At 31.3% G+C, this 26,661-nt stretch overlaps 1 protein-coding gene across 2 annotated transcripts in view; it reads right to left on the reverse strand.

Moving 5' to 3' along the window:
- HCN1 (hyperpolarization activated cyclic nucleotide gated potassium channel 1) overlaps nt 1-26,661 on the reverse strand; it is a 385,147-nt gene that overhangs the window by 165,116 nt on the left and 193,370 nt on the right. The window contains exon 3 of one of the 2 annotated variants that reach the window (XM_012740381.2): nt 6,729-6,890. The exons of the other annotated variant lie outside the window; for it this stretch is intronic. Coding sequence (XP_012595835.1) covers nt 6,729-6,890 — 162 coding nt within the window. The remainder of the gene's footprint in view (nt 1-6,728; nt 6,891-26,661) is intronic. 2 annotated transcript variants of the gene reach the window in all.

Genomic DNA, 26,661 nt, shown 5'->3' on the forward strand with positions numbered 1-26,661 from the left:
AACTAGATCAATTTAAAAAAAAAATTAATTCAACCATAAATACTAGCTTGACAAATTTAATGATTTTATTATTTGAGTCTAATGCCATACCTATGCATTAGAATATTGAAACTTCAAAGATGTAAGTTTTACTTATGGCTATCATCAAACTATTTCTTCAAGATAGGTTTTGGTAAGCTATATAATATTTGTTTATTTCAGTAGCTATCTTATCAACTGACTAAGAATAACTTCCATTTTTAAATGAGAAACAATGAAATGGGAATTTCCATTTTTCCAAATCACCTGGACCTTAATATATTAGGATATGATTTCTTCATTTATAGATAAATAGGAAATAGAAGGAAGTACAAGACTGTGATCTTAGATCCAGTTCTGTCACTAACTTTCTGCTTGACTTTAGACAGATATCTTGAGTATCTCTTTTCATAATTCATAACATATTGATAATATTGGTTATTGCCTCTAAAAGTACTTTTAAAAGGCATTTGTGAAACAGATTAATCAGTTGTTAATATAGACAATTTGCTGTTAATATAGACAATTTGCTGCTCATGGTTGTGGATGGATGTCATAAAACTGCCAGATACATAAAGAATCAAATAATAATATTTGATTATATATACTAAATATAAGATATGTGGTAGAAATATAGCTATTATATAAATTATTGTAATAGATTATCATTTTTAAAGTTTGTAGAAATATTTCCATAAATTTACATTGTTTACTTCCTGTACAAGAAATAAAAGATCTTCATAAGAATGTAACTAAGCAAAAGAAACAGTATTACAATCTCAAACAATATAATCATTATAAACGTATAAGTTTTACTCCCTTTGGAAGAAACAGAACAGGCTTCAAAGACATCTAGTGCCAACGATGAATATCCTCAATGGCAGAAACACTGCCTGGAGGAGAAAAGGCAAGCTGCCTTTATAGCATTAGCTATTTTATTTCTGTCTCCAATATCTATAGATTTTTTTTCATTCTTCTCTAAAATAATATGTTATCCTTCTTTTTGTTTCTTTCAAATTTTGTGGTTATTTAATTCCTGTAGAATACTAAACCACAATGAAAATTGCAGTGTTCACACAAAGCATTAGGATACAAATTAAAATGATAAGGAAATACATTAGAAAGCTTTAAAACATGACATTCTCATAAATATTCATATGCAAATAATATCTAGAGCTATCTATAAGATTTCAATCTTATATGGTTCTGTGTATAAAATATGTATTTAAATTTATTTTTCATACTTATCAAAGCAGCTACTTAATAAAAAGTTCTGATCTCCTGGTACAATAAGAACAAAAATATTATAGAAAAATAATTACATTGATGAATGAAATGACAAGTTGCCCTCATAAGAATTATTTCTATTAAATGTTATAGATTAATAAACATATAATCTGATTTGCCTAATATTTACTTAGTACAAGCATATACCAACTGTCTTTTATTCTTTTTCCTTAAGAATTGATTATCTATTTGAGGATAGAATTATAAAAGTGCTAGAGGGAATGTAATCATCATTAACTGGCATATCAATGTTTTTCTTCTAGTTTTGGAGCAATGGGAAAGACTAATGCCTACAAGGTGAAACAGTATTTTTTCCTATTACATTATAATTTTATTTAATTAAATAACACTCTGTTTTTTAAAAAGTAAATACATAGCTCACCTTAGGACAAGCACAATGATCATTTAAATGTAACCAAAAAATCATCTACAGGACAAAAGTATAGTTTTTGGAAAACTGAAAATCTCAAATTAAATTTTGTCCTAGTTTCACTCTTTGAAATTCAAGGGATTAAGAGGATTAGAATTGTGGTTTAGTTGTTTTGAATGTTCTTACACATTTTTACACTGAATTTTAAACAGGAATATTTACAGGGTGTTCTTCTTTAATTTGAAAAATGTGAAAGTAAGGAAATGGAAGTTTTTGTGATCGAAAACTTAAACCCAGCCTAGGTAAGCATATTTTGCACTGCTGTTTCAGCATCAGGGAATGACTCTTCCCTGAATTTATTTTACATGTCTTTACCAAGTAACTGAAGATTTATTTATTATTCCTGAAAAGAAATGGGAAAAAAAAAAAAAAACTAATCAATCTCTTTGGTAAAGTGGCCAGGTGCTGTCCAAATAATGATGCAACACACCACTCCAACATGAGATCTAGACAAGGTCAAAATTTCAAGAGGAAAACAGGTGTGACTTCTATGTTGTTCTAGAACTGCCCATCTCCTACTTGGAGAGGTTTGGGGTAGAGAAGGCCAGTTAGTGGGGAGAGGGGTAAGCACAGATATCCTGACCTTAAGCTACCAAGTTACACTAAAGACCAAAAAGTAGTGACACTTGAAGCTTTTGAATTAGACAAAATTTTTTGAAACCACACAAAAGGTCACATGATTGTATAATTCCATTTATATAAATATCCCAAAGAGGTAAATCCATAAAGACAGAAAGTAGATTAGTGGTGTTCCGGGGCTGAGGTAAGTAGGGAATGGGGAATGACTACTAATGGGCATAGGATTTCTTCTTGGGGTTACAAAAATGGTCTGGAATTAGAGAGTGGTGATGGTTATACAATCTTGTGAATATAATATATGCCACTGAATTGCACACTCTAAAATTGTGAATTTTGTGGTATGTTTATTTCAGTAAAAATAGATTGAGAAGTAAAATGGTCCTCATTTTAATACAGTTGAAATTAAACATTTTTCTACTGGAAGCACTTTCCTAAATTGCAGGAATCAGGATCTTAGATTATCACATTAATCACAATGGCAAAGACAAGCACAAAATAAATGATCTCCAAATATACACAAATTGCTTTGGTGGGAATTATGAGTAGACATTATAATCGATATTTATTCTATCTTTAGAATTTAATTAGAGATCATTTTTATTGATTTTATGATATGCCCAAGAAATTGCTATTTAAATTTAGATAATATGCTCTGATTCAGTTGCATTTTTTAAAATAAATTACAAAGATATCATGGTAAATTCCAATTTTTCTTACGTAATTTTTATCATCACCAAGCTTATTCATGAGAATAATTGCTTATCGTGCACAGATGGGTATGCTCATTTCTCTATACATGGAGCATGAGATAGCAAATTGTTGAACAGAGCCAGGTGTTAACTCTTGCTTGAATTGAAACTGTGTTTATCCGGCATCTGGCTGGTAAATACTAGAAACATATTTAAGTATTAATCATACTGGTCTCATCTCTATAACCCCAAAACATGAAGAAGACTGCCCAATGCATCTATCACACATTTTAAGATCTTTTTGGATAAAGTTCCTAAAGTAGTTATAAGGATAAATTTCAAATAACTGAAGTAAACTATATGTTTATGAGCCAAAATCTATTTGCCATTGGAATTTGTCATTTCCAAAATATGTCACATTTCTAAAAATAATGAATACTTCTCAAAAATGATTATGTATATAATGGATTAGGAAAGCATTTATGTTACAATTCAATAAATGTTTCTGCTATTATTTTTTTATCTCTCACTTATCACATGGCTTTCTTTATGGCACCTCTGATTCTGTCATATATTTCTGGAGTGGCATATTTAAGTCAGTGGTAGTGGCAGGAGAAAATAAAAGATAAGTTGGAATAGTAAAGGAGAAAACTGTAGAGAACCCTCCATTGTGGGAAGTAAGTATATAACCTTGTCCTAAAAATTATCTGAAAATAGGAAAATTAGCCTATATATTTCAAGTCTATATAAATCTTTCTCTCTTTTGAAAGAGTGATAATTTTGTACTCTTTAGAAAGACGGGAAGTTCAGATGAATTACCTGACATCCATATATTTTTAAGTGTAGTAATACAGTAGAAACTATTAATCTGCTATTCCATTGATTTCGAGATTCAAGCCAATGTTACCATTTTATTACAACCTATATCAATTTAAAATGATATTTTTCATAAGAAATCTAAGTACATGAGGAATTCAGAATAAGTAAAAAGTTATAATTGATTCTCTTTGCCAGATTCTTTTGGATTTATGGCAGTAGTTAAAAGAGAAAAACCAACACACCCATATACAAAACACAATGACTTTTTCACAGATATTTCAACTGAGTTCTTCCATTGGTGCAGTCAATTCATAGCTGTTTTCTGTAGACATGAATGACAACAGCAAATAATGGATAAAGTTCTTGGGGCCCATGAAGTAGAATTGTGTGGTGGGTTCAGCCTTAACCCAAGGGGAAGCATGGATTTTACAACCAGCTCCCATACTCTGTCTTTGGCTTTGTGCAAATGGATTAACAATTCCCTGTGTTAGACTTTTCATCTATAAAATGGGAATGAAGTGTTTTTACTTATTTCACTCAGAATAGGAGAGATAATGTGTTACACATATGTTTGGACTACATTTGTGAAAGTTTTAACATTTATCAAGAATATATATATATATATATATATATATATACACACACACACACACACACACACACACACATACACACACATATATACAGAGAACATAGGCTAGTAAATCAGCCTTTTGGAGAAAATATTGGACTGCAATATTGTTTTTCCCCAAATTAAAATTGGTGACACTTGTTAGAGAAGGTAATTCCCTGATTAGTGCTTCTTCTAGCCATTTGTGGCTTAAAATTTAAGAGCTAGTCTACATAGGAAGAAAAAAACAGGCTTGGAACTTATGGCTTGGTCTTGTATTGCTAAAGCAATTCAATGTAGTCTTAGCCAACATATAATTTCAGCAATATCTTTCATCCCTTTCTATTAGGAGAATGTTATTCAAGTTAAAAGTCTTCTGAAATACACATTTTGTTTCAAAACAAAATACTAGACTCAAATTTATTGCCATATGTTCATTCCCATAAAAGAATGCACATCTGACAAGGAAGAACACCTTATGCAATTCATTTCCCTTTTGTGATGAGGTCATGTTTCTATCCAATGGAAAGCAGTCGCCAGGCAGACTTTCCCAATGGGCAGAAACAGGATGGCAAAGAAGAATCACAACATTCAGCAGGCTGCTGACCTACTTATAATTATAACTCATAGGAGCTATGGATGCATTTTTTTTTTCAAGTAAAGCTACAGTGACTTGTCAGCAAATTAGTTACCTTTTGTTAGGATTTAAAAATATTCTGTTATGGCAGTATGTTCTCTTTAGAAAAAGTATTCAATACTACCAGAATAATACCATTTCTAATGTATAGAAATTCAAATCTGAAATAGATTACTAGACCTCACCAGAGGAGAAATATATTTTTAATGAGGAAATTTTTGGTTTCATTTCTTAGTTATATCATTTTGACTGTATTATTCCAATCAATCATTAGCTATCCAAGTAAATGGGCTTTTAAAACAAAAATGAACCTATTTTAATTTTGCCTTGATATGTTTGTTACAATATCAATAGATATTGAGGTAGTGATATTTAAGCAGATATGAATGAAATGAAAATGAGATCTAGGTGGATATCAGATCTCAATGAAAGCAAAGAAAAGGGGAAGGAAGGAAGGAAGGAAGGAAGGAAGGAAGGAAGGAAGGAAGGAAGGAAGGAAGGAAGGAAGGAAGGAAGGAAGGAAGGAAGGAAAGAAGGGGAAGGAAGGAAGGAAGGAAGGTGAAGGAAGGAAGGGAGGGAGGGATAAAGGAAGGGAAAAAAAGAAGACAATACTCCATATCATGCAATGAAAACTCCCTTGTCTCTCAAATAGAAAGCCTGAGCTATAATTATTATGAGAAAAAAAACTATAATATTTTGATGTCCATGTAATGTTGACAAAAGAAAGCCAAGTAATTAGTAGTAGACCACTTTGGTAATAGAGGAGACTATTTAATTCATGCTTAATGTAAAAATTTTGTGAAAATCTTATAAAATTTATCTGTCATAAAATGTCACACATAAGACTATTCAAATGCTAGTTAACTTTAACAGTGTTTTATTAAGTGTGATGCAACTAAAATGTAATGCAGAAAGAAAATATGAAAACTTACACCAAAAAAACAAATGTTTGTGAACACATTATTCACTGTTGTTTCAATCCCTTTGTAAGTGTTGAGTGTTGTACTATGTAAATCAAAACTTATACTCTTAATAAGTATAAATAAAAACATACCTAGCTTTGTAAGTCAAATCGATATTTTACAGTTTTTTAATGTTTACATATATTTCAGAGGTATGTTTAACGTCTACCTTTTCCATGAAGTTGTTCTTGTTTTCCCTAGCAAAAAGTACTATCTAAAATATGGTTGTACTTCATACATACCTCATTTGCATCAATACTGAAGTATGTGTCTTTGTATGCTTAACAAGCCCTACAATTGCATGTCTCAAATATAGTCATTGCTAAAAGAAATGAAAAGAATGAAGGCATTACTCTAAGCTGTAGGCATTTTTGGAAGAACATCGTTCCATGAGCGTATGTATGTGGTCATACCTTCAAAATAAAAGATAGCTCAGTGTAAACAGAGTAAAATATACAAAAATAGATGCTGTAACATACACATTCCCAGGAATATTTTATGGAAATAAAATTTAGGTGTGAAAAAGCCCCATAATATTTGATATACTCAGGGAAGCAAGATAAATTTATAAAGTTGTCTCTAAACATTTATAGAGGATAAATCAGATCATTCTAACATAAATACTTAAAAGGTTTTTCTTGTTATGTTTTTGCAAAATTTTGAAAAGGCAGAGTGTAAAATAATACAAATTACTTACAACCATTTCATTTAGAGACACCCAGCAATCAGGTGGGAAGTCCTGCAGTAGTGGTACTAAGAACTGAAGACAACCGTCCCAGTGGCATAGGAGCAGCATCATGCCGATGAGATTAAAAATTCTCACCACCGCACTGGCAAGATCATACGTCATGTGGAATATCTGTTGACCAAAATATGAAATCAATTCTTATAATCATGTTTTTAAAATAATCAAGCATACTATCAATGTCAGTAGGCATTGATGTTATGTAGTGTTAAGTATTGATTTAATAAAAATATGGGAAGAATTTTCAAGAAATAGAAATAAACATTAAAGAATGTCAGTTTAGCTGGTAGTTTTCATTTACTATCCTTCTGGACATTTTAGCAAAGCTGCTTTAAAACAAAGTAGCAAAGTTAACAAGTGATAGGTAGCCTGTATTCAGCTTCTCATCACTCGTTAGATTAATAGATTTGTTGAAGGGCAAAGAAAATGGCCAAGGATTAAAAACCATAAGCAAAAGGAATTTAATTTCAAAATATAAAGTAAGAGTGAGAAAAAATTGAAATTAACTTTATAGCTATGTGGATGGAAGTACTTCTCTAATTGTGTATATTGAACATGAATAGAGGCCTTTGCAACTAATAAAAGTTGCTTGGATGGGGTTAAAAAAACAATTACATAACACTTCTTAAAAATCACAATTATTTCCATCTTTTTTTTTGTATTTTTATCATGCAGGCTTCTCTATTCTGTCACCCCTTATTGTTAATATTTTCATGAAATCCAATATGGTAGATAAGATTATTATAGAAGAAGCAGAAAAATATGACAAATCAAGATGCTCCAACAAAATTTTAGAAGTGTAAACAAATATTCAGCTCCAGTATGTTTGTAACTACTCACTTTTCTAGTTATTACGAGAAATAAAATCAGAATGTGATTCTTTTTTAGCAGCTTATAGCACTCTCCTACTACTAATATGTTTTCTGCTTATATTTCACTGAGTCTAGAATAACAAAATCCATTTAAGAGCATACCTACATTCTAGAATGAAGTTTTCTTTTAGTTGTTAAAGAATTACTAAGTTAATACATATAATTAACAAATATGCATAGGTACACATAAATACAACATCTTGAGAGATTTGGAATCACATTTTATATAATTCACTAAAGAATGGTATAGTAATAAGAAAATTTGTATTGAGAAATTATCTGATAAATTATTAAAAAACCAAAATCTATATTTTGATTTAGAACTTCATCTTTGCAAGAAAACATCTAAAATTCTTAAAATATGCATACTGAAGTACATAGAGGTAAAATTACAGGACATCTGTGGGTTTGATTTTATTATAATATAAAATCACCAAATTTGTCTTTAATTAAATGTTTTTCACTCTGATATATTTCTATGAGCATTAGTTCTTTCTTTAAACAATCTTCCTTTTTGACATAGTAATTATAGTGAGAAAAAATTCTCCTTTGTGGGAATGTACACACTGTTCTTAATTCCTTTTAAATGTAATATGGGAGGGGGGTTCTAGATTTTCAAGGCAACAGATCACATATTTTGACATTCAGACAGCTATAAACACAGCAATTTATTTTACAGCATTAAGAATTTTATTCCCTCTAAGCTAATTTAAATTAGATTTTGATTTGATCAGGTCCCCTTTATTTATCTTTGCTGTTGCTGTGGTTGCCCTGGGGTCTTCTTCAATTCTTTGCCTAGACCAATGTCTACAAGGGTTTTTCCAACATTTTCTTCTGGAGTTCTTATAGTTTCATGCCTTAGGTTTAAGTCTATTATCCACCTTGAGTTTATTTTTGTGGGAGGTGAAAAGTGTGGATCCTGTTTCAGTCTTCTACATGTGGCTATCCAATTTCCCCAGCACCATTTATTGAATAAGTTTTTTTTACCCCCAGGGTATTGTTTTGTCTGCTTTGTCAAAGATTAAATGGCTATATGAGGAGGGTTTTATATCTGGGTTCCCAGTTCTGTTCCATTGGTCTATGTCTTTGTTCTTGTGCCAGTACCACATGTACTTACCATCAAATTGGTATTAACTGATCAACACTTAAGCGCACATATAATAATAACATTCACTGGGTGTCAGGCAGATGGGAAGGAGGGAGGAGGGGATGGGCATATACACACCTAATGGTTGCGGTGCGTACAGTCTTGGGGAAGGACAGGCTTGAAGCTGGGGCAAAGGCAATACATGTAACCTAAACATTTATACCACCATAATATGCTGAAACAAAAAAAAAATTAAAAATCAGGTTTTGAATTTGTCAAACCCACAGAAAGGTGCTTTTAGTATTATCAGAGGTGATAATCTCTGATAATCCTTGGTCACTGAATTTTTAAATAGAAACTATACCAACATTTTAATCAATAATTTCTTATTAAAAGTAACATACTAAAACATAATAAAAAACTTTCTATTAATGAAGTAGGAAAGGAAACTCATCATGGATTTAGAAAGTTTTTTGTTTAGTAACATAATTCATATTTATATCTTAATATATCCTAAGAAAGTGGTTTAAGGTATCTCACGGGTAAGTCCTGAACTTTGTTGGGAAACAGAGCTAAAATGCAGCTTATAAACTTCTGTATGAAATAGGAGCCTTATTACCTTCAAGTCCAATTATTTGAAGTAACCAATGTCTATCTGAAACTCTGCCAAAGCCTACAAATTATAAAGCATATGGGCCGCAACCATCATTCAATTATAAGACTTTAGAATAGAGTCTGGGATGTTCTAGAAAACTAATGTCCATTCTTAGTAAAGCGGACTTGTTTTTTTTCACTTTCTACTTTCTTTTTGAAAAATTAGATTCTTTTTGGGGATCTTAAGGGATTATTTATTGAGTCCAAATAAGAGATTCTAACAGTTATTCACCAATCCCTTTAAGAAAACCCAATTATTGGGCAACAGAGAAAGACTCTCCCTACCCATCCCCCCACAGAAATCCCTTTATTTCTGAAATGTTCTCCAGAGAAACATAACCACTATTTTTATAGAGGAAGTTGGTGGGAATGTAAGACTTTTCATCATATATTAGAAACATTTTTATTTGTTTGTTTGGCTTCCATATAATTGCATGAACTATTGTAACAAGATAATCCTTAGATTTAAGGCTATCTTCAATCCCATATTTATTCCCAAACTCACAATGCTAGTGTACAGTGCTACTGCCAGATTTATGCATTAACTATACTGTATGGAAAGTATTTCATAATTGCTCATATAATTAATTTCATAAGCAGTCTCTCTTATGCTCTTTAACATTATGTATCTCAAACGTGACCTCACTTTATAGAACTATCCCACAATACAACTTCAGATGAGGTACAAGCAAGTTTGTTATTTTGACACTGTTTAGTATCAAACACTAATTTCAAATATTCAGACTCCATTTTGATTTATCTAACTGGTAAAAGACCATCATAATGTATGTAGTATTACTTTTGATGCATACATGAATTTGTGTAGTACCTGGGCCCAATCTGATTGTGTCTTGAGCTCTTATAATTAATATACTCTGTCAGGTATAATCATTACATCTGACATGAATGTTGGATTAATGGCCCTGTTAAGATATTGTTCATGGAAGATTTGGAATGAGAAGACTACTTTCTTATGAAGCTCACGCATCTGTAGATAGTCTCATTAACCAAAGAAGGGAATATCTGATACAATTTATGCATAGCCACAATTTCTTATTGTGTAAGGGCAGGTTGTAGGATAAATCTAAATGTGATTTAAAAGTAGCCAATACCATTGATAATCAGCTGTGATAAATTGCCAGTGATAAAGTGACTAATACCACTGATTAATTAATATTTTCAATTTTTCTTCATCTCTTAGGTGGACATCCTTAAGTGACAAATTCCTCATCTAAATCACCTATCTTAATGCTACTGCATACAAACTTGACTGCACATAAAATGGCACCATAGATGACACTCAGTAAATTGTTGCTAATTGAATGAATGAGAAAGTTGAAGGAGTTTAATAATGATAGCACAATTAATCCTTTATGATCTTAAGAGTGTGCATTTTAAACCAGGGAATTAAAACAAACAAACAAACATTCAATATTATATTAGGTATATTCACACCTAATGGGTGGGGTGCGCACCATCTGGGGGATGGACACGCTTGTAGCTCTGACTAGAGTGGGACAAAGGCAATATATGTAACCTAAACATTTGCAGCCCCATAATATTCTGAAATTTAAAAAATACATTTTTTTAAAAAAAGAAAAAGCCAGTTACATAGTGACTAAATATATAACAAAACATGATGAAAAATAAATAAACCAAGTAACAACAGCAACAACAACAAACTTCATTATTTTTTATTCTCTAAGTAATCTGGCTTGAAACTTGACTTGAGTGCTCAGGGTGTGGGGGACAGAAAGACAGACTGCTCTGACCCACTAGCAATACACTTCCAAGTGGTACTTATGGAAGTCAACTAAAACAAAAATAGAGCAAGTTTTTAAGCAGATCTTTAATTTTATGTTCACCAAAAACTAGACTAAAATAGATGTCTATGGAAGGCAAGATGCTTCATATTTGTCTAGCTCAGGACACCGTATTGTTCACATGATACCAATAAGAGGAAAGATCTGGTCACAAATTCTCACTGAATTTCTTTCAAAATATTATAGCTGTAGAATTCTAGCTAGTTGAAGTCCAATGACTCTAGATAGGATATCCTAATTCACTTTCTAAAACTGAAGAATGCTCTAAGACATTTTGAGTCAGAATCCTATGTCTTGCCCTAATATTTGCAGAATTGTTCATCATAAGTATTTTTTTGTAATTTGCTTTTCAGGAGCAATGTTTATTCCATCCTATTTTTAAAAGGTAAAATTCCATACTGTGCTATACAACAGAAATCCACAAATTAGCTGAGTTCTTTTGAAATGCTTCCATATTTTTCATGCTTCCAATTAACTGGATTCAAGGATCTCTTAATCTAATAACCTGCATATGAAATCAGTGTTCTTAACCTATGCTTAAGTATTTGATCCACTACAGTTTACCCAGCAAAAAACAAAAACAAAAGAAAACAAAAAACTATTAAGAATAATTTAAGACTTTTCAAAGCATGTATTGATCTGTCTTAATCTTTGACTTCACAGACTGGGATCATTTATGGACTAGTTTGTATGATCTCAGTATTGATTCAAGACTTTTAATATATCTTCATAAGTATCAACGTTATGCTAAAAGAATCAGATGGGTCACAAATGGCTCTCTTGACAGACAATATTTTTATTTAATAAGGTATAAAACAAGGTTGGGTCCATTCATTTCTCTTTATAATCCACATCAGCACAACTTGATATAATTTTTTAGATGGAATGCATGTAGGCCATCCTGACATAGAATACAAAATTTCTTTAAAAAATTATAAAGCTACTCAGAGTCTGATTAATCACTAACAAATATTCAGGGCTCAATACCGAGTAGTCCTAATCGATGGTAAAAATCAATATTTAAAGAACTCTATTTAATATATTAAGAGCCCTTTGATAATTATTACCCTGAAAATTATTCTGGTCATCCCGCCACGCTTTAGGTACAAAATGCAGAAGATTTTACTTTATATGAGATAATGGCACTCTTCACAGTGATCTCTTTGAACACCAACTGATGACTGCAGTCATTGAACTAATCTTATCAGTCCCCTATTCTCATTCTGAATGAGATTATCATAACCTTTAGAAAAGTCAGTCATCTGGACATCTCAAATCTATTAGCCTCTGTCAATAGGAGAGTCAATTAACTCTCATAAACCATTAGCTTCTTTTCCTTTTCCACTTTTCCTGGGACTTAGGACTCTATCCCTATCCCTCACCCATTTCCACCAAAGACTCAGCTCTAGTAGAAGAGAAACTCATTTTCCCAAACACAGTGAGTTTAATTCTTTCTTACCTTACTTGCAGTGTCATTTCCCCACTCCTTCTTGACACTTTATGCATTATGTGTTCAGCTATATGAAAAATCCCTTCTCATTAGCATTCATTCTATTTGACTACACCACCCATAACTGTCCTCATTTTTGGCATCTAACACTCTCCCAATTTCTACCCGCCACACATTTCCATTTATTTAGGACTCTTTCTTTTTCCCATTGCATTTTCTCTGCAAAATGTCACCTTCTGATTAACCCAAACAGCCATCTTCCATACCTGAGCTACAAGAGATTACTGGAGAGAAAATCGAACACACTAAAAATTTTTAAAGGATAGCAACCTAAGTTGAGGCCTCCAACTGTAGTTTACTTGTTCCCTATTTGTAACACCATCCTGTCCTCTCTTCCCACTTCTTCAAAGCCTATGGCTATCCTGCTCACTTTCAGTTGAAAATTTTATCTTTTTAAGAGGAAACTTACATTCCTATATTTAAATTCCCTCAAATCTGACACCCATGCTTTCAAAAAATATGTATATCTGTAACTCTTCTTACTTGTTTTCTTGTAGTCTCAAAAGAACATATGTGTCTTCCTCAAAACCAGTCGCTACCAATCTTGTGATATTAATCTGATTTTTCTCTTTCAAGAATTCAATCAATTAGTTCAGAACTCCTCAATCTATGGTGTAAAACAGATCCCTCCTTCATCAATTATGGACAGATAGTTTTGTAAAAGGCACGACAAGTGAATTAATATAAAAATGAAATTAAAAAACCTTAAGACATACAAAATATAAGCCTACACTTGTTTGCTTTAATGTGGGGGCAATATCATATTGAAATAATTTTACTATATTATTTTTCCTTCAGATTCATTAACTTCATCTAGACTAGCTTTATCCAAATGTTTAGAAAAAAAATTAAATTTCTCAATTCCTCAGAAACATTTTAAATTGAAAAATAATCTAGTTCTTCATTTTCTTTATGGTGTTTTCAGTTTAGCTTCTCAAATAAAACTCTCCTCATTGGAACTTTCAGACACGAAGAGAGTTGGTCTGCCCTAGTGGGTAAAGCATTTTTCTTTTCACCACTTGACACAAAGCAAAATTTGATTTCTTTGAGAACATGTGTGTCATCCCTATTCTGTGCCTCAGTCCCTCCCCCACTTCTTCACACAGGACGGGGCTGACTCTTTTTTGCCAAAATGGAGGATCGAAACTTAGGAAGAATATACATTTATTTGAGCAGTCTTTTAAAGTGGCACAGATATCATATTATTGGAATTGTAGAAAAAGATATGCCTCATCACAGGACTCTACACTAAACTAATCGGTACTTACATAGTCATAACAGATAGAAGTAGTCATAGAAGTAACAGAATGTATTTACCAATCATGACAAAAAGTATAACAGATCGTGTATGTAGTATTTTGATCATATTCACATATTCCATTAACAAACGTACATGTTTGTATAAAATAAAAGAGAAAGAATTTTAGATATTTTAGTTATTAAAATATCTGTCATATTTCTTAACCATCTTTTAAACTTTTACTTTGACTGTTATTTAGAAACTATCTATGTGTTTCATTCCTCTGCTGCTAACTCATGTCTCAGCCATTTTTAAACATCAACTTTTTTGGTGAAAGAACTGATGCAATGAAAATAAAAAAAAAAAAATAATAAACATCATCTTTTTGAATGGGATTTTAATTCCATCTATCTAAAACATTTAGGAAAAGTATATCTTTATGAAAATGAGCTTTACCAGTCTGAGAAAAATTAGAGAAAATGTGTTCCTAAGAGAAATACGAGAAAAAATCAGAAAGTATTTTAATATTAATCCTTTAAACATTTTTGGTAGGAAACAATGATAGAAAACAATTATAATTTAGGCTGTAAAAGTACAAACTTTGAAAACTGTCAAGCATAGTGCCTAGTGGTACAAAGCTGAAGAGCAGCAAATGTTTTTTCTCTCACAGATGTTATTCCACTAACAACGAATTAGTATAAAGAAGTCAGTATTATGAGTATCTAACTGAGCTGACCCATTTCTATTCATCTTTCTCCTTTTCCTTTGAATTTCAAATCAATAACCAGGTAACAATTGGGAACAGGTCAAAAACAAAAATGTTTGGGTAGGTTATATTTTGATATGATTATATTTAAATATTATTTAATATCATATTTCAAAATATCATAATAGGTTTTTGAAACTAAATGCACCCAAATGTTAACATTTGTTTAAGTTCCTTAGGAGTAAAAAGTATATTTTTCACTTCCATTAGGACTATGTAATATGTCAGAACATCTGCATATTGAAATGTGCCCTAGAAAAATGAAAGAGCAAGTATAACTCCTCCTATGCTAAATTTTCTTTAAAAAGTAGCTTACATGATGGAAAAATTAAATTACAAATGAATATGGAAAATGGCTCTACTAAAAAGAAAGTTCAATGGATTGGCACTCCAGAAAAATGGGATTAATTAAAATGAAACAATTTAAGATCTTCCCTATTTCTCTATTAGAAATTTCAAATGGGGCGAGGGAAGGAGGTAAATTCACACTTAATGGGGACAATGCACACTATCTTGGTGATGGGCATATAACTTTGACTCAAACTGCACAAAAGCAAAGTCATATAACCAAAATGTTTGTATTCCAATAATATTTTGAAATTAAAAGGAGATGTACCTTAAAAAAATTCAAATGGTTGTAAATATAGACAGTATGTACAAATTGTACAAATGGTATATTTAAATGACAAAAAAAAACTCATATCTTGTGAGGGATCTTTTAACCTAATTTTAATGATGCTTGTGTGAGGACTATTTCATGTTTATAACACACATTTAATTTGGGGATGAAGTCAGCACTAAGACATTGATTTGATGAGATATAACTATTTTTTCTAAAGCATTTTTTTTCCTGAAACATGTCTTAAAAAATAAAAACAAAAAAAATTTTTAGAAAGATAAAATAATTTTTCTCTTCTAATTGCATAGTACTTTAAAAGAGATAATCAAAAATATGAATAGTTATGGAAGTGTGTGTGTATGTACATGTAGAGAAAGAAGATAAAAAATCAAACTATTAATAATAACCTCATTAATAATATTCTATGACTTCTGCATACCTCTTATGAATAAATTTCAAATGTATTTCCCTAACATTTTTTTGAGGAGGTGGGGAAGATTTCATTTAAGAAATAACAATGTTAATGATAGTCTCATTTTTATCTTTATAGTCTTATGCTAATCTTTTGTTCTCTTTCTCTTTTGGATGTTGTCTTATCAAATTTATAATATGTTACATGACCCGATTAATACACATTTACTTATCTCTACATTTTGAGCTACAAATAGTAAAATTATTCTAGTTTTGTTACCAATTTACTCAACATATGAAACCAAATACATGTATTTGTGCTTTTTGAAGGAAAAAAATATACCATAGGGTGGAATGGAAAAATATACCTACTCTTGAAGAACAGATACTTTACTTTAGCATCTTCATCTCGTTAATTTGTATTTCAAATTTTTTTGTCTTTATCCAAATAATGAGCATTCTTAAAACAGGGAGGCTATCACTTCAATGTACAGCCTTTGTTGACCAAATTTTCAAAGCAAACAAAGTGGGATATGTTTAAAGTCACTTTATATGCTTTATAAATTGTTTTATTGTAGACAGTACCTTGCAGATATTACATAGTCCATAACTAGCTATTGAATTGATTTGAAATTAACAAGAAAGAATATGACATATTTTACACTCCATTTGAATGATATCCAGTAAGGATATCTATACAATCTTTAATCAAATTCTATTAAAGTACCCCTGAAACATGTATAAAATGCATAATATACTTTGGTGCCTTCTTGCTAATTTACTTTTCAGTATACCTAAAAATTATTTCATGTACTATTATTTCTTCCATTTTCTGTTAATTATTTGAGAAATAATCCACTCCAATTTTGGGTGGTCTCACATTCATGAAGTTTGTTAAGTTCATAGATAAATGATAAATGCTTGGCATTTCAACTAAGTTTTTGAGTGGAAAATATTGGAAATTGCAGAATTCATAGTGTGCTATAAATATTTAAAATTTTGTCATATATATGTTCATAGAACATTAGATTTCGAGATATATAAAATATATTTTAAATTCTTAAATAATTATTCTGTTAATATTATAGAGAATAATAAAGTCACCATGAGAGAAAAAGACACTAAATAAAAGTTTTTGTAATATAAGGACTTTGAAAAGTTGTTCAATGGGGAAACACGTACTTGAAACATGCTCCCAGGCAACCAGAGTTCTAATACTGATTATGTTAATCAATTTCCTAAATTTTGCCTTAGTTTATCCACTAAAAGAAATGAGATGGAGATTCAAAATACATTCCATGTATAAAACTCCATAATATCCTTTACTTTAAAATAAAAGTATGAATTTAAATAGTGAAAACACAAGGCATCCAACAGTACATACATGCACACACAAAATAATTGGAAAATAAAAAAGACATAAAAATTCTTTTATGTAAATAAGTAAAATATAATAAGAGAAATAATGGTAATATAAATATGTTGTACAATAAAATGTGGTAGGAGCCAATATATTTGGACAAATTACACAATGTCTTTTTCAACATCCCCAGCCTTATCTCATCATTTTCACCTTAGAAAGGCCACGTGCAAACTAGCTTATTGTACCATTTGCTAGGTGAAATCTATAGGGGAGAAAATAGAAAGAAAAACAGGCTTCTGAAAAAACTGTTGAGATGAAAACAATACTTCTTCATAATTTTTTATGTAGTGGCCATCAGAGTTACATCATGCATTGGCACACCATCTTGTTATTTTGGCCAGTTAAGCACTCAAGTGCAGAATACTTATTTATTTGAGTGCATTTGTGTCAGAGATGCTCTGGGGGAAAAAGAGAGAGAGATGTTTGTTCACTGTTTTGGCATATGCCTTCCAAAAGAAATCACTAAGTACATGATTTTGGAATGAAGCCAATAAAATAGAATTATAAATCTTAGTAAAGAAACCACACATTCTTCCATTTGATGAAACATAATAAGAGAGAAAAACATATCAGTGCAAACCACCCCCAAAAGAAATTAAACCTTAAAAAATAAACAAGTACTGGCAAAGTTGCTAGCAACCAAGAAACATTTGAATAAGATTCGATCTACTGGAAAATGGCAAAATTTCAGATTCCCTAGCTGAATATCTTTCCAAATGAAGACATTATAATGGTCCATCAATTGGGATAATAGTGCATCAAGATATTTGCTACACCACCTGAAATGCTGAAAATACTTAACTATCAGAATTTTTATAAGTTTATTATAAAAACTAATATATTTGGAAGGACTCAAAAGTAATAAGCCTTATTTGTATAAGTTCAATTTTTCTTATTACCAAAACCACCTATAAAACACGTATTATGTGCAGAACGCAACATTAGGCATCTAGTTCATTGCTCATGACATCACCCACCATACTCTCTCTAACTCACACGCTGTCTTCTCCAGAGACATCTCACCTGTTTTAATAAGGATTCATTTTTCTCTAGATCTGCTTCACAGCTATAATTGTTGTTTCCTTAAAAAAATCTTCTGGTAGCCCCACTTCGTCTCAGTTAATAATTTTATTGGGGGGCATTGATTAGAAATGTAGGTACATGTTTAAAGAATATCTTATTGTCTTACCCATTTAATGACACCTTGTCTGGATATAGAATTCTAGACTGAAAATAATTTTCTCACAAATATATATATAGCATTTAGTGAAACTATACATTTTCCCAAATATAGGCTTAATTTCTTTAGTGGAAAGATGATGATTTTTGCATGAGGATGAATGAAAATGACCCAAATTCTATGAGTGTGCAGAAACAGAGAGGCAGGTTATAGTGATGACACATGTGGGATGACATAGAGGTGTTGGACTCCTTTTCTATGTTCAGTCCTACTGCTCAGTTATGTTCTGCATTATTCCTTTTGACTCCAACTCAAAATGTTTCAAAAATCCCACTGTACAGATTGGCTCCCACTTCTTTGTAGTACTCATTTGTAGCATTTCCCAGGATGGGAATTTTTATTCTTGTATCATTCTTCATTCTTCATCCCATTGGCTTTCGATAGGTTAAAAGTTTTGAGGACTCTCTTGTTTCGATAAGTCCCCCGAACTTGTTCTCTTCTTTTTTATAGATGTATTCATTTATTCACTTTGATTCTTTAGTTGTGTTAGACTCTTATGAAGAACAGAAAGCCCACATGTGGTCTTATCCATCTTCTTGAAACAGAAACATTTATTTTATAATATATACCATTCCCAATCATTTGAATTGCCAATCTGTTAAAAGACATATAACTCAAATTTCATAACTGCACATTCTTTCTGCACTAACCAATTTGTTCCAATGGATCATTGATCAATTTAAGAGCCAACAAGTTGTTGTTTAAATTAGTTTATCTTTGCAGTATATTTCTCAACATCTCAGCTGCCTCCCCCAATAATTTTTCTCATAGACAGTTTGTGTTTTGAACACTAATATTTCAAAACAAATTTAGAATCATTTTGTTAAGTTCTTCTAACATTAAGAAAATTATGTTGGGCTTTGTTGTCACTGATTGAATTCATAAATTAATTTGTGTCTATCATTATTTTTAGCAACTTTAACAATAATCTCACATCTAATCTCACTTTCCCTGAAGATACATTCTATTTTACATCCAGAATTATCATTCTACAATTCAAATTTTACCATGTGATTTCCTGCTCAAACTTTCGATAGAAATTCCAAGTATCTACATGATGCTCAAACTCATCATTCTGGCATCAAATGCCCTTTGTGATCTGCCTTCTATACTATACCATTTTGCTGTCATCTCTTTCCCTTCCTCTGTAGGTATTTTGTGCTTAAGGCAAAAGAAACTTGTCATAGTACCCTTTAAACAACGTGATGGGTCACAGCCTGCATTTCTTTACATGCTATTCACTCTTGGTATAATACCTTCCATCTTATCCTTTTCTAACTAATGATATTATTCATACTTCAAGACATGGTGCACATGTCTCTTCCTCAGAAAAGACATCTTTGATCTCTCTTGGGAGATAGAAGGAAGCACTTAATTCTCTTAATATCTCTTTTATGATGGTATACACTATTTTCAGCTTTTGAGACCATTCTGAATTAACCAAAAAATATTAGTTTCCACTGATACTGGATCTGACAACATGAACCATACTGTGTTTTAGGGAGTTCCAGATCTATTATAGATTTCAGCTAATAGGCTAACCCTGTAAAAGAAACCAAGGTTGTGCCAAAATCCACTCTAAAAAATTAGATTTGGACTTAGTCCTGTTGAGTTGGCATGATGTAAACTCAATAGAATTCACTATTTCTGACAAGTTCTAAATGGAGGAGTCCAAAAGGTTACTATCATTATTATCTGGGCTTTCACCCAGCACTCAAGCTCACAAATCACTGTCATAGTTTCTACTAAATTCAGCATTGATTCTGGCATCCACATTTATTCTTTTCTTTGGTATATTTACATAGTATGAAAGTTAATAGAAGATAATATTTTCATTATGCTTAGTAACTTTTGATTTAAAAATATTAAGGGAGTACAAATGTTTTTGTTACATGGCTTGAGTCTGGGTTGTAAGTGTGCCCATCACCTGAAAAGTGTTCATTTTATCTGCTGTGTAGGTTTTTGCCCCTTACCTTCTCCCTACTCCCCACTTGATTTCCAGTTTCTATGCTTAGTTATTTATTTAGAGGGAAAAAGCTTGCCTTTTTTTAAGACTAACAAGGGAAAAAAGTCTTAATATATCTACCTCTATAGTTACATTTCTGTTAACCTTTAACTCTCTCCAAAAAGAATAAGTATTTCTTAAAATAAATGGTTATATCCAACAGCCCAATTTCTGGGGTGCATATATAAGACAAGATAAATTATAAAACTTCTAGGATTATGCTTTAAATGAACATATTTAAAAAGAATTTTTAAATCACAGGCAAGAGTAACTACAGGACAATATTTTTACACTTGAAGGGAGAAAAAAAGTATTCTCAAGGTTCCTGTCAGATGTAGCCAATGCCACAAAGCTCTTCTAAAGATTTTAGAACAACTATTAACCATCCAAATTTGTAGATAGCCACACTTGAAAAGAGAGTGCTATGGTCTGATGTGCTATGCTCCCTCAAAACTCATATGTTGAAGTCCTGACCCCCAATGTGATAGCATGAGGAGATGGGACTTTGGGGAAGCAATTATGTTATGAGAATAGAATTCTCATGATGGAATAAGTTTCCTTTTAAGAGTAGGACCAGAGAGCTTGCTTTCTCTCTCTATCTCTATTTGTCATGTGAGGATACAGCAAGAAGGCAGCTTTCTGCAAACCAGAAAGAGAGCCCTCACTAGACTCTTAGCTGTTGGCATCTTGATCTTGGATTTCTTGACCTCTAGAATTGTAAGAAATAACTAACTGTTGTTTAAGTCACCTAGTCTGTGGTATTTTATTTTTAGTAGCCCAAGCAGACTAAGGCAGAGAGGTATCAATTTACTGTTAATTTGAAAATCAGAAGAGGCGTATTTATCTAGCAAATTTAAATAAACAACTTAAAACTATATGTATTAAAACAAATAAATCATAACTTTTAAAAATATTCAACTACCATAGTGTCAATAGGATTTGAAGTGAAAACACTATTAAATGAGTGGTATGTAGTAAAATCAGTATTAAGTGAGTGGTATATATTAATGTGTAATATGTGTGTTTTTAAGTACATACAAAAATATTTTAATTTTATAGCTAAATAAACTTGTCTCCAAGGGCCATATCAATGCATGGGGATCAAGTTCAAGTAGTAAATATGGATTAGGGAAAGACTACAACCAAATCAAATGGGATTGTGAGATTGTAAATTAATACAGAATAAAACTGTCATTGCTGAATCCATAGACACAGAGAAATGGGAGATGCAATATCTGAGCAGTAAATAAGTTTGAAAGTAGAGTCAATAGCAAAAAGTCAGAGAGAAAAAAACCTGGTATCAAAGGGGAACAGAAGGACCAGACTGTTCCAGCTACAGTGAGACCAATGACCTGTTTCCTAGACTCAGAGAGATTCACTGCTTCAGTACAATTTGTCAAACCTGGAGATCCTTAGAGATTCATTGTCATTCAATTACTTAGCAACTATTTTTTATCTGTACTTCTTCCTTTTTCCCATTTCTTCTTCTTCAGCAATGTTCTAGACTTTCATTAATTCTTGACTGGGTTGGAGTCACTACCTTCTAAATGTTTTCCTTGTCTTGAGGTGATGTTTTCACCAGTGAATAATTCTTGATGGCACTCTGTAAAGTCTTATATCATAACTCTTTTCCTTGAAATCTGTCTCAAACCTTTGGCTTGGCTTTTCTACAGTCAGTTAGTGTGTGTCAAGACCTCAATTTTTATACTGTAAAAACCAGGCACAATTTAGGAAGAAAAATTAAAAGGAAACATAATCTCATATGTCATCCCATCTAACTTTTTTAATTTGAACAATTTTTGCAGCTTGTCCTAGAAATTTATCTCAATCATCCTTTAAAAAATCAAAAATCAATGAACAATAAAATTGGAAATGATTTCCTTCACTCATATACCCATCTAAATTTCATTCTCTTTCTTTTCTTCAACAGATACTTGAAAAACTTCAGTTATATTGATTATCTACATTTCCTAATTTTCTACTCACTGCTTTAGCTCACAACAATCTAGGTTTTGTACCCATTGCTTCTTCTTGCCAAAGTCTACATCAATACCTTGTAATTGTCATATACAATTTATTTTTTGCATTATATAGAGACTTAACTTTTCTATTACTTTTTGCAGTTTTGATCCTTGACTTTCTGAAACTTTCCGCCTCCACCCCCATTTTTAAGATGCTCATACTATCAGAATACTTCATTTAGCCTTGTTCATAGATTTTATTGTGATTGTTGCTGCCTTTACTGAAAATTCATTTTCCCCAGAGACTTACCTCTAGCTGATTCCTCTCATTTTGCTCCTGCTAACTCTCTTCCTGCAGTACATCTTTCCTAGAATTTATTTATTTACTTTACTATGAGTCCTAGACTCATATCAAATTCCTGTGCCCCAAGCTAAACTCTTCAACTTTCTTTCACCAAATAATTTCTATTTCAGTCATTGTAGTCAGTGGCAAAGTCATTAAGCCAGACAACCAAGAAATTTGAGATTCAGCCTTAACCATTCTTTTTTTCTTCTACCTTCTCTTCCTATTAATTTTATGTCATAAATATTTCATGCTTCTCTCCCATTCCTATGTTTTTCAACTACCAATAATTCACATTGCCATCATTTTTAACCTAAATTGTCATAATGGCTAACAATTACTCAGGGTATATATTTATTGAGGATAGCTTAGAAAAAATTAGAAATAAACAAAGACAGGGCTGTAGAGCAGAAGAGTAATTTGGTGCACTACAGAGGTCTAGACTTTAGTGGGTAGCCAGGATGTGGTGGCAAATGTGGTATGCCTGCAGGTCAGAGAACCAACAAAGGCAAGAAAGGCACAGAGGAAATATAGAAACAGAACACATCAGCTGTAGTGTTTCCTTGGGGATGCTGGCCTAAATATGCAACTGCTGCATACCAGATCTACTAATTTAATATTTAAAGAAAGTATTGCAATATTTAAGGATGAATATTCTAAAAATAATATTACATAAAGATTGTAAACTTTTTATTTGTATCTACACATGATAATGTTTAGGACAGTTATTTGTGTATACCATTAAAGTTGTCCCTTAAGTACATATAAAATATCTTATCCTTCACAATTATATGTACCTTTTGAAAAATATCAAAGATAGAAATTCACTAAGAAATGGAAAATTTGAAGTGATGCTCTAGTTTTCAAACTGGCAGGGAACTCCAAGGGGAACTGTTTAGGAGTCAAACATCAGGCTATTATTGATGCTCTTGGGAGCACCGGCTGTCCCTAAAGGACGGAAAATGCTTGTAACTGAGTTAGATACACTCGGTCCAAGACATCACTCACAATCACAAAGAACAATCTCAGGATGGGCAACTTATTCCTGTTTCATAGGATTGTAAGGCTTGCATGAGATCACAGTGATGAGTATTCACTAAAGGTAGCCCTCATTATTCATAATCAATACAGAACTGCGCAGAATGCTGAATGAATAAACATCTATAAAAATCATCAGAAAAGGTGTCATCCAACTTGTTCTTTTTATAAGTGGAAAAAATGGAAGCCAAAGAGATAAATGCTTCGACCACCACAAATATAAAAATCAAGGACTCGTATACTTCACTCCCTCGAGGCTTTTTCCCATTGACTGTGATACATTTCTCTGACTCTGAAACTGGCTTTTATCTTCAAAATACTTGTGTGTGTGTTTGTGTTTTCTAGTCTCACATTTGTAATAGTTCTTTCTTTATCTTTGACATCTCTGATCATCTTAAACAAAAGAGCAAATAATTGATTTATATTTATATTTTATTGAAAGAACTTTAAACTCATCTAAAATCTACCAATTAAATTTCTCACAATGTCTTTACAATTATATGAGTATTTTTCTTCAGTGTTCAGACGAATAAAGTACATAAGAGAAAAGGACATATTAACACATTTTGTCTTAATTTTAAAAACTATTTGTCTTTTAAGTTTCTAAATTAAAATTCACAAACTATAATTATTGTTGAATTATATATTCAAATTTGAAAAAATACTAAAACATATTTATTGAAGTTAATATGGAAAGGCTTATTTACTTTGCAAATGAAGTAAATAATGTATTTTAGTCAAAAGATAATGTTATACTTCTCACCATGAGTGATTCCATTTAATCCTAAGCAATATCAACATTCCTCCATATAATGTAATTTTGCATTTGAAATAATTTCCTACTCTTTATTATTAATAATAGTTTTGTCCTAATTTATATTTATTTAAATATACTAAGTAAACTTATCCTTAAGTCTATTATTTTTACTAAAACTAGGCTATAAAAATAGAAATTCTCTTTGAGGCATCACTTGTATTCCATTATATATATGGAATATAGAGATTTTATATATACATCATATATATACACACATACATATATATTTATATAATATATAGTTCACTGAGGGCAGAAGTCAACAGCTATAATTTAAAATATACAGAAACATTAATTATATTTTTCAACAAAACCTGGTTTTCCTTTATTCAACAGAAAATATTTTATGCTTATATGAATATAGGCTGGAAAAATGAATCAAGTAGATTTTTACTATGTTTACTAGCATAGAGTTTTATTCTAATAGAGTCCTTTATAACAACATGAAAAGAGGGTCTAAGCTGTAACATTCACAAATAGAAATGTCATTTCTAAATGACATATCTGTGCATCTAAAATGAAAATAAAAAAATGATAATGATCAAAATGAAAATGATAGCATTCATAATGAGTCATATTTACACCACCACTTATTTTTTTAAACTGCATTCAAATATCATATAATTTTATCATTAAAAATGAAGCTATGGAGTAACTAAGGTAGCCATGGGAGCTGTTGGATTTCTCGACCTTTCTTTCACCTTCTCTACAATTTCATCTCACTTCTTTACAAGCTTAGGTCTCAGCATAGCCTTTATTTCCTCCAGTAAACCTTTTCTGTGCCCTTGGGATTGTACTGGAAATCCCACAACTCCCTGGTGTTTAATTTTAGCATTTATTATGCTGAGGCGTAATTGCCTGTTTATTCATCTGTCCTTTCCATTAGGCCATATGCCCTTTATGTACAGGTTGAGCATCCCTAATCTGAAAATCCAAAACATTCCAAAATCCAAAACTTTTTGAGCACTGACATCATGTGACAAGTGGAAGAGTCCACATATAAATACGTAAGACAAATTTTGTTTCAGGAACAAAATTATTAAAAATATTGTATATAATTATCTTCAGGATGTATGTATAAGGTATATATGAAACATAAATGAATTTCATGTTTAGACTTGCTCCCAACCCCAATATACCTCATTATGTAAATGCAAATGTTCCAAAATCTGAAAAAATTTGAAATCTGAAATACTTCTTGTCCCAAGCATTTTGGATAAGGAATATGCAACCTGTATAGAGACTATGTTTTGTTTTTCATAATATTTCTAGTACTTTTTCAGTATTTTTTACTTTTCCATGAAGCTTAATAAATATTTGTGGAATTAAAAAAAAATAAGAATTCAAGTAAGTTTGCAAGATCATAGATCTAGCTAATTTAGCTTCATGTTGTTTTCAAGATACATTTATCTCATGCAAAAGCATACTCAGATGAGTCATTATAATTACATGAAGACATGATATCCAACATAATTTCCAAAATCCTACCACCTAGTATAAATCAGCATTGTGTCAATGACAACATTTTATATTATACCTTGATTTCTCAAAATTAATTAAAACATTCTTTCCAGAAACATAAAACCTCTACATTTATCATTTTATCAAGACATGGATTCAATCAAAAAAGGAGTGGAAGGTAGACTATGAATATCTTGGCAACATTGCTTGGCAACATTGTTATCGGAGTAACACATTGTTCAGTGAGTGAAAATTGAGGAAAATAATATAATCATTCAGAATGGTGATCCAAAGTTAGTCTATAGAAGAAATTAAACAAAAGGAAATGCCTAAAATATGCCTTGAGAAATAACAGATAACAACCAAGACTAATACTTTTCAGGTCAATGGTATGTTTTATACAAAATAATAAAAGAGGATAAAAGGTCAAGGAAAAAGAATAGCTCTTAGTTTTGATGATGAGCAGGTCAGTATACTTGGTAATATGTGTTTGGGAAGAGAGCATAGAGAATAAAAATAAAAAGCAGAAGAAAAATTATTCAAAAAATACCAATAAAATTTTAGTCAAATATAATTTAAGTTAAAGAATAAGATCAGAAACATGCAAAAATATAT

Source organism: Microcebus murinus, chromosome 11 (genome assembly GCF_040939455.1).
Source record: "Microcebus murinus isolate Inina chromosome 11, M.murinus_Inina_mat1.0, whole genome shotgun sequence".
In the NCBI taxonomy this organism is placed as follows: Eukaryota; Metazoa; Chordata; class Mammalia; order Primates; family Cheirogaleidae; genus Microcebus; species Microcebus murinus.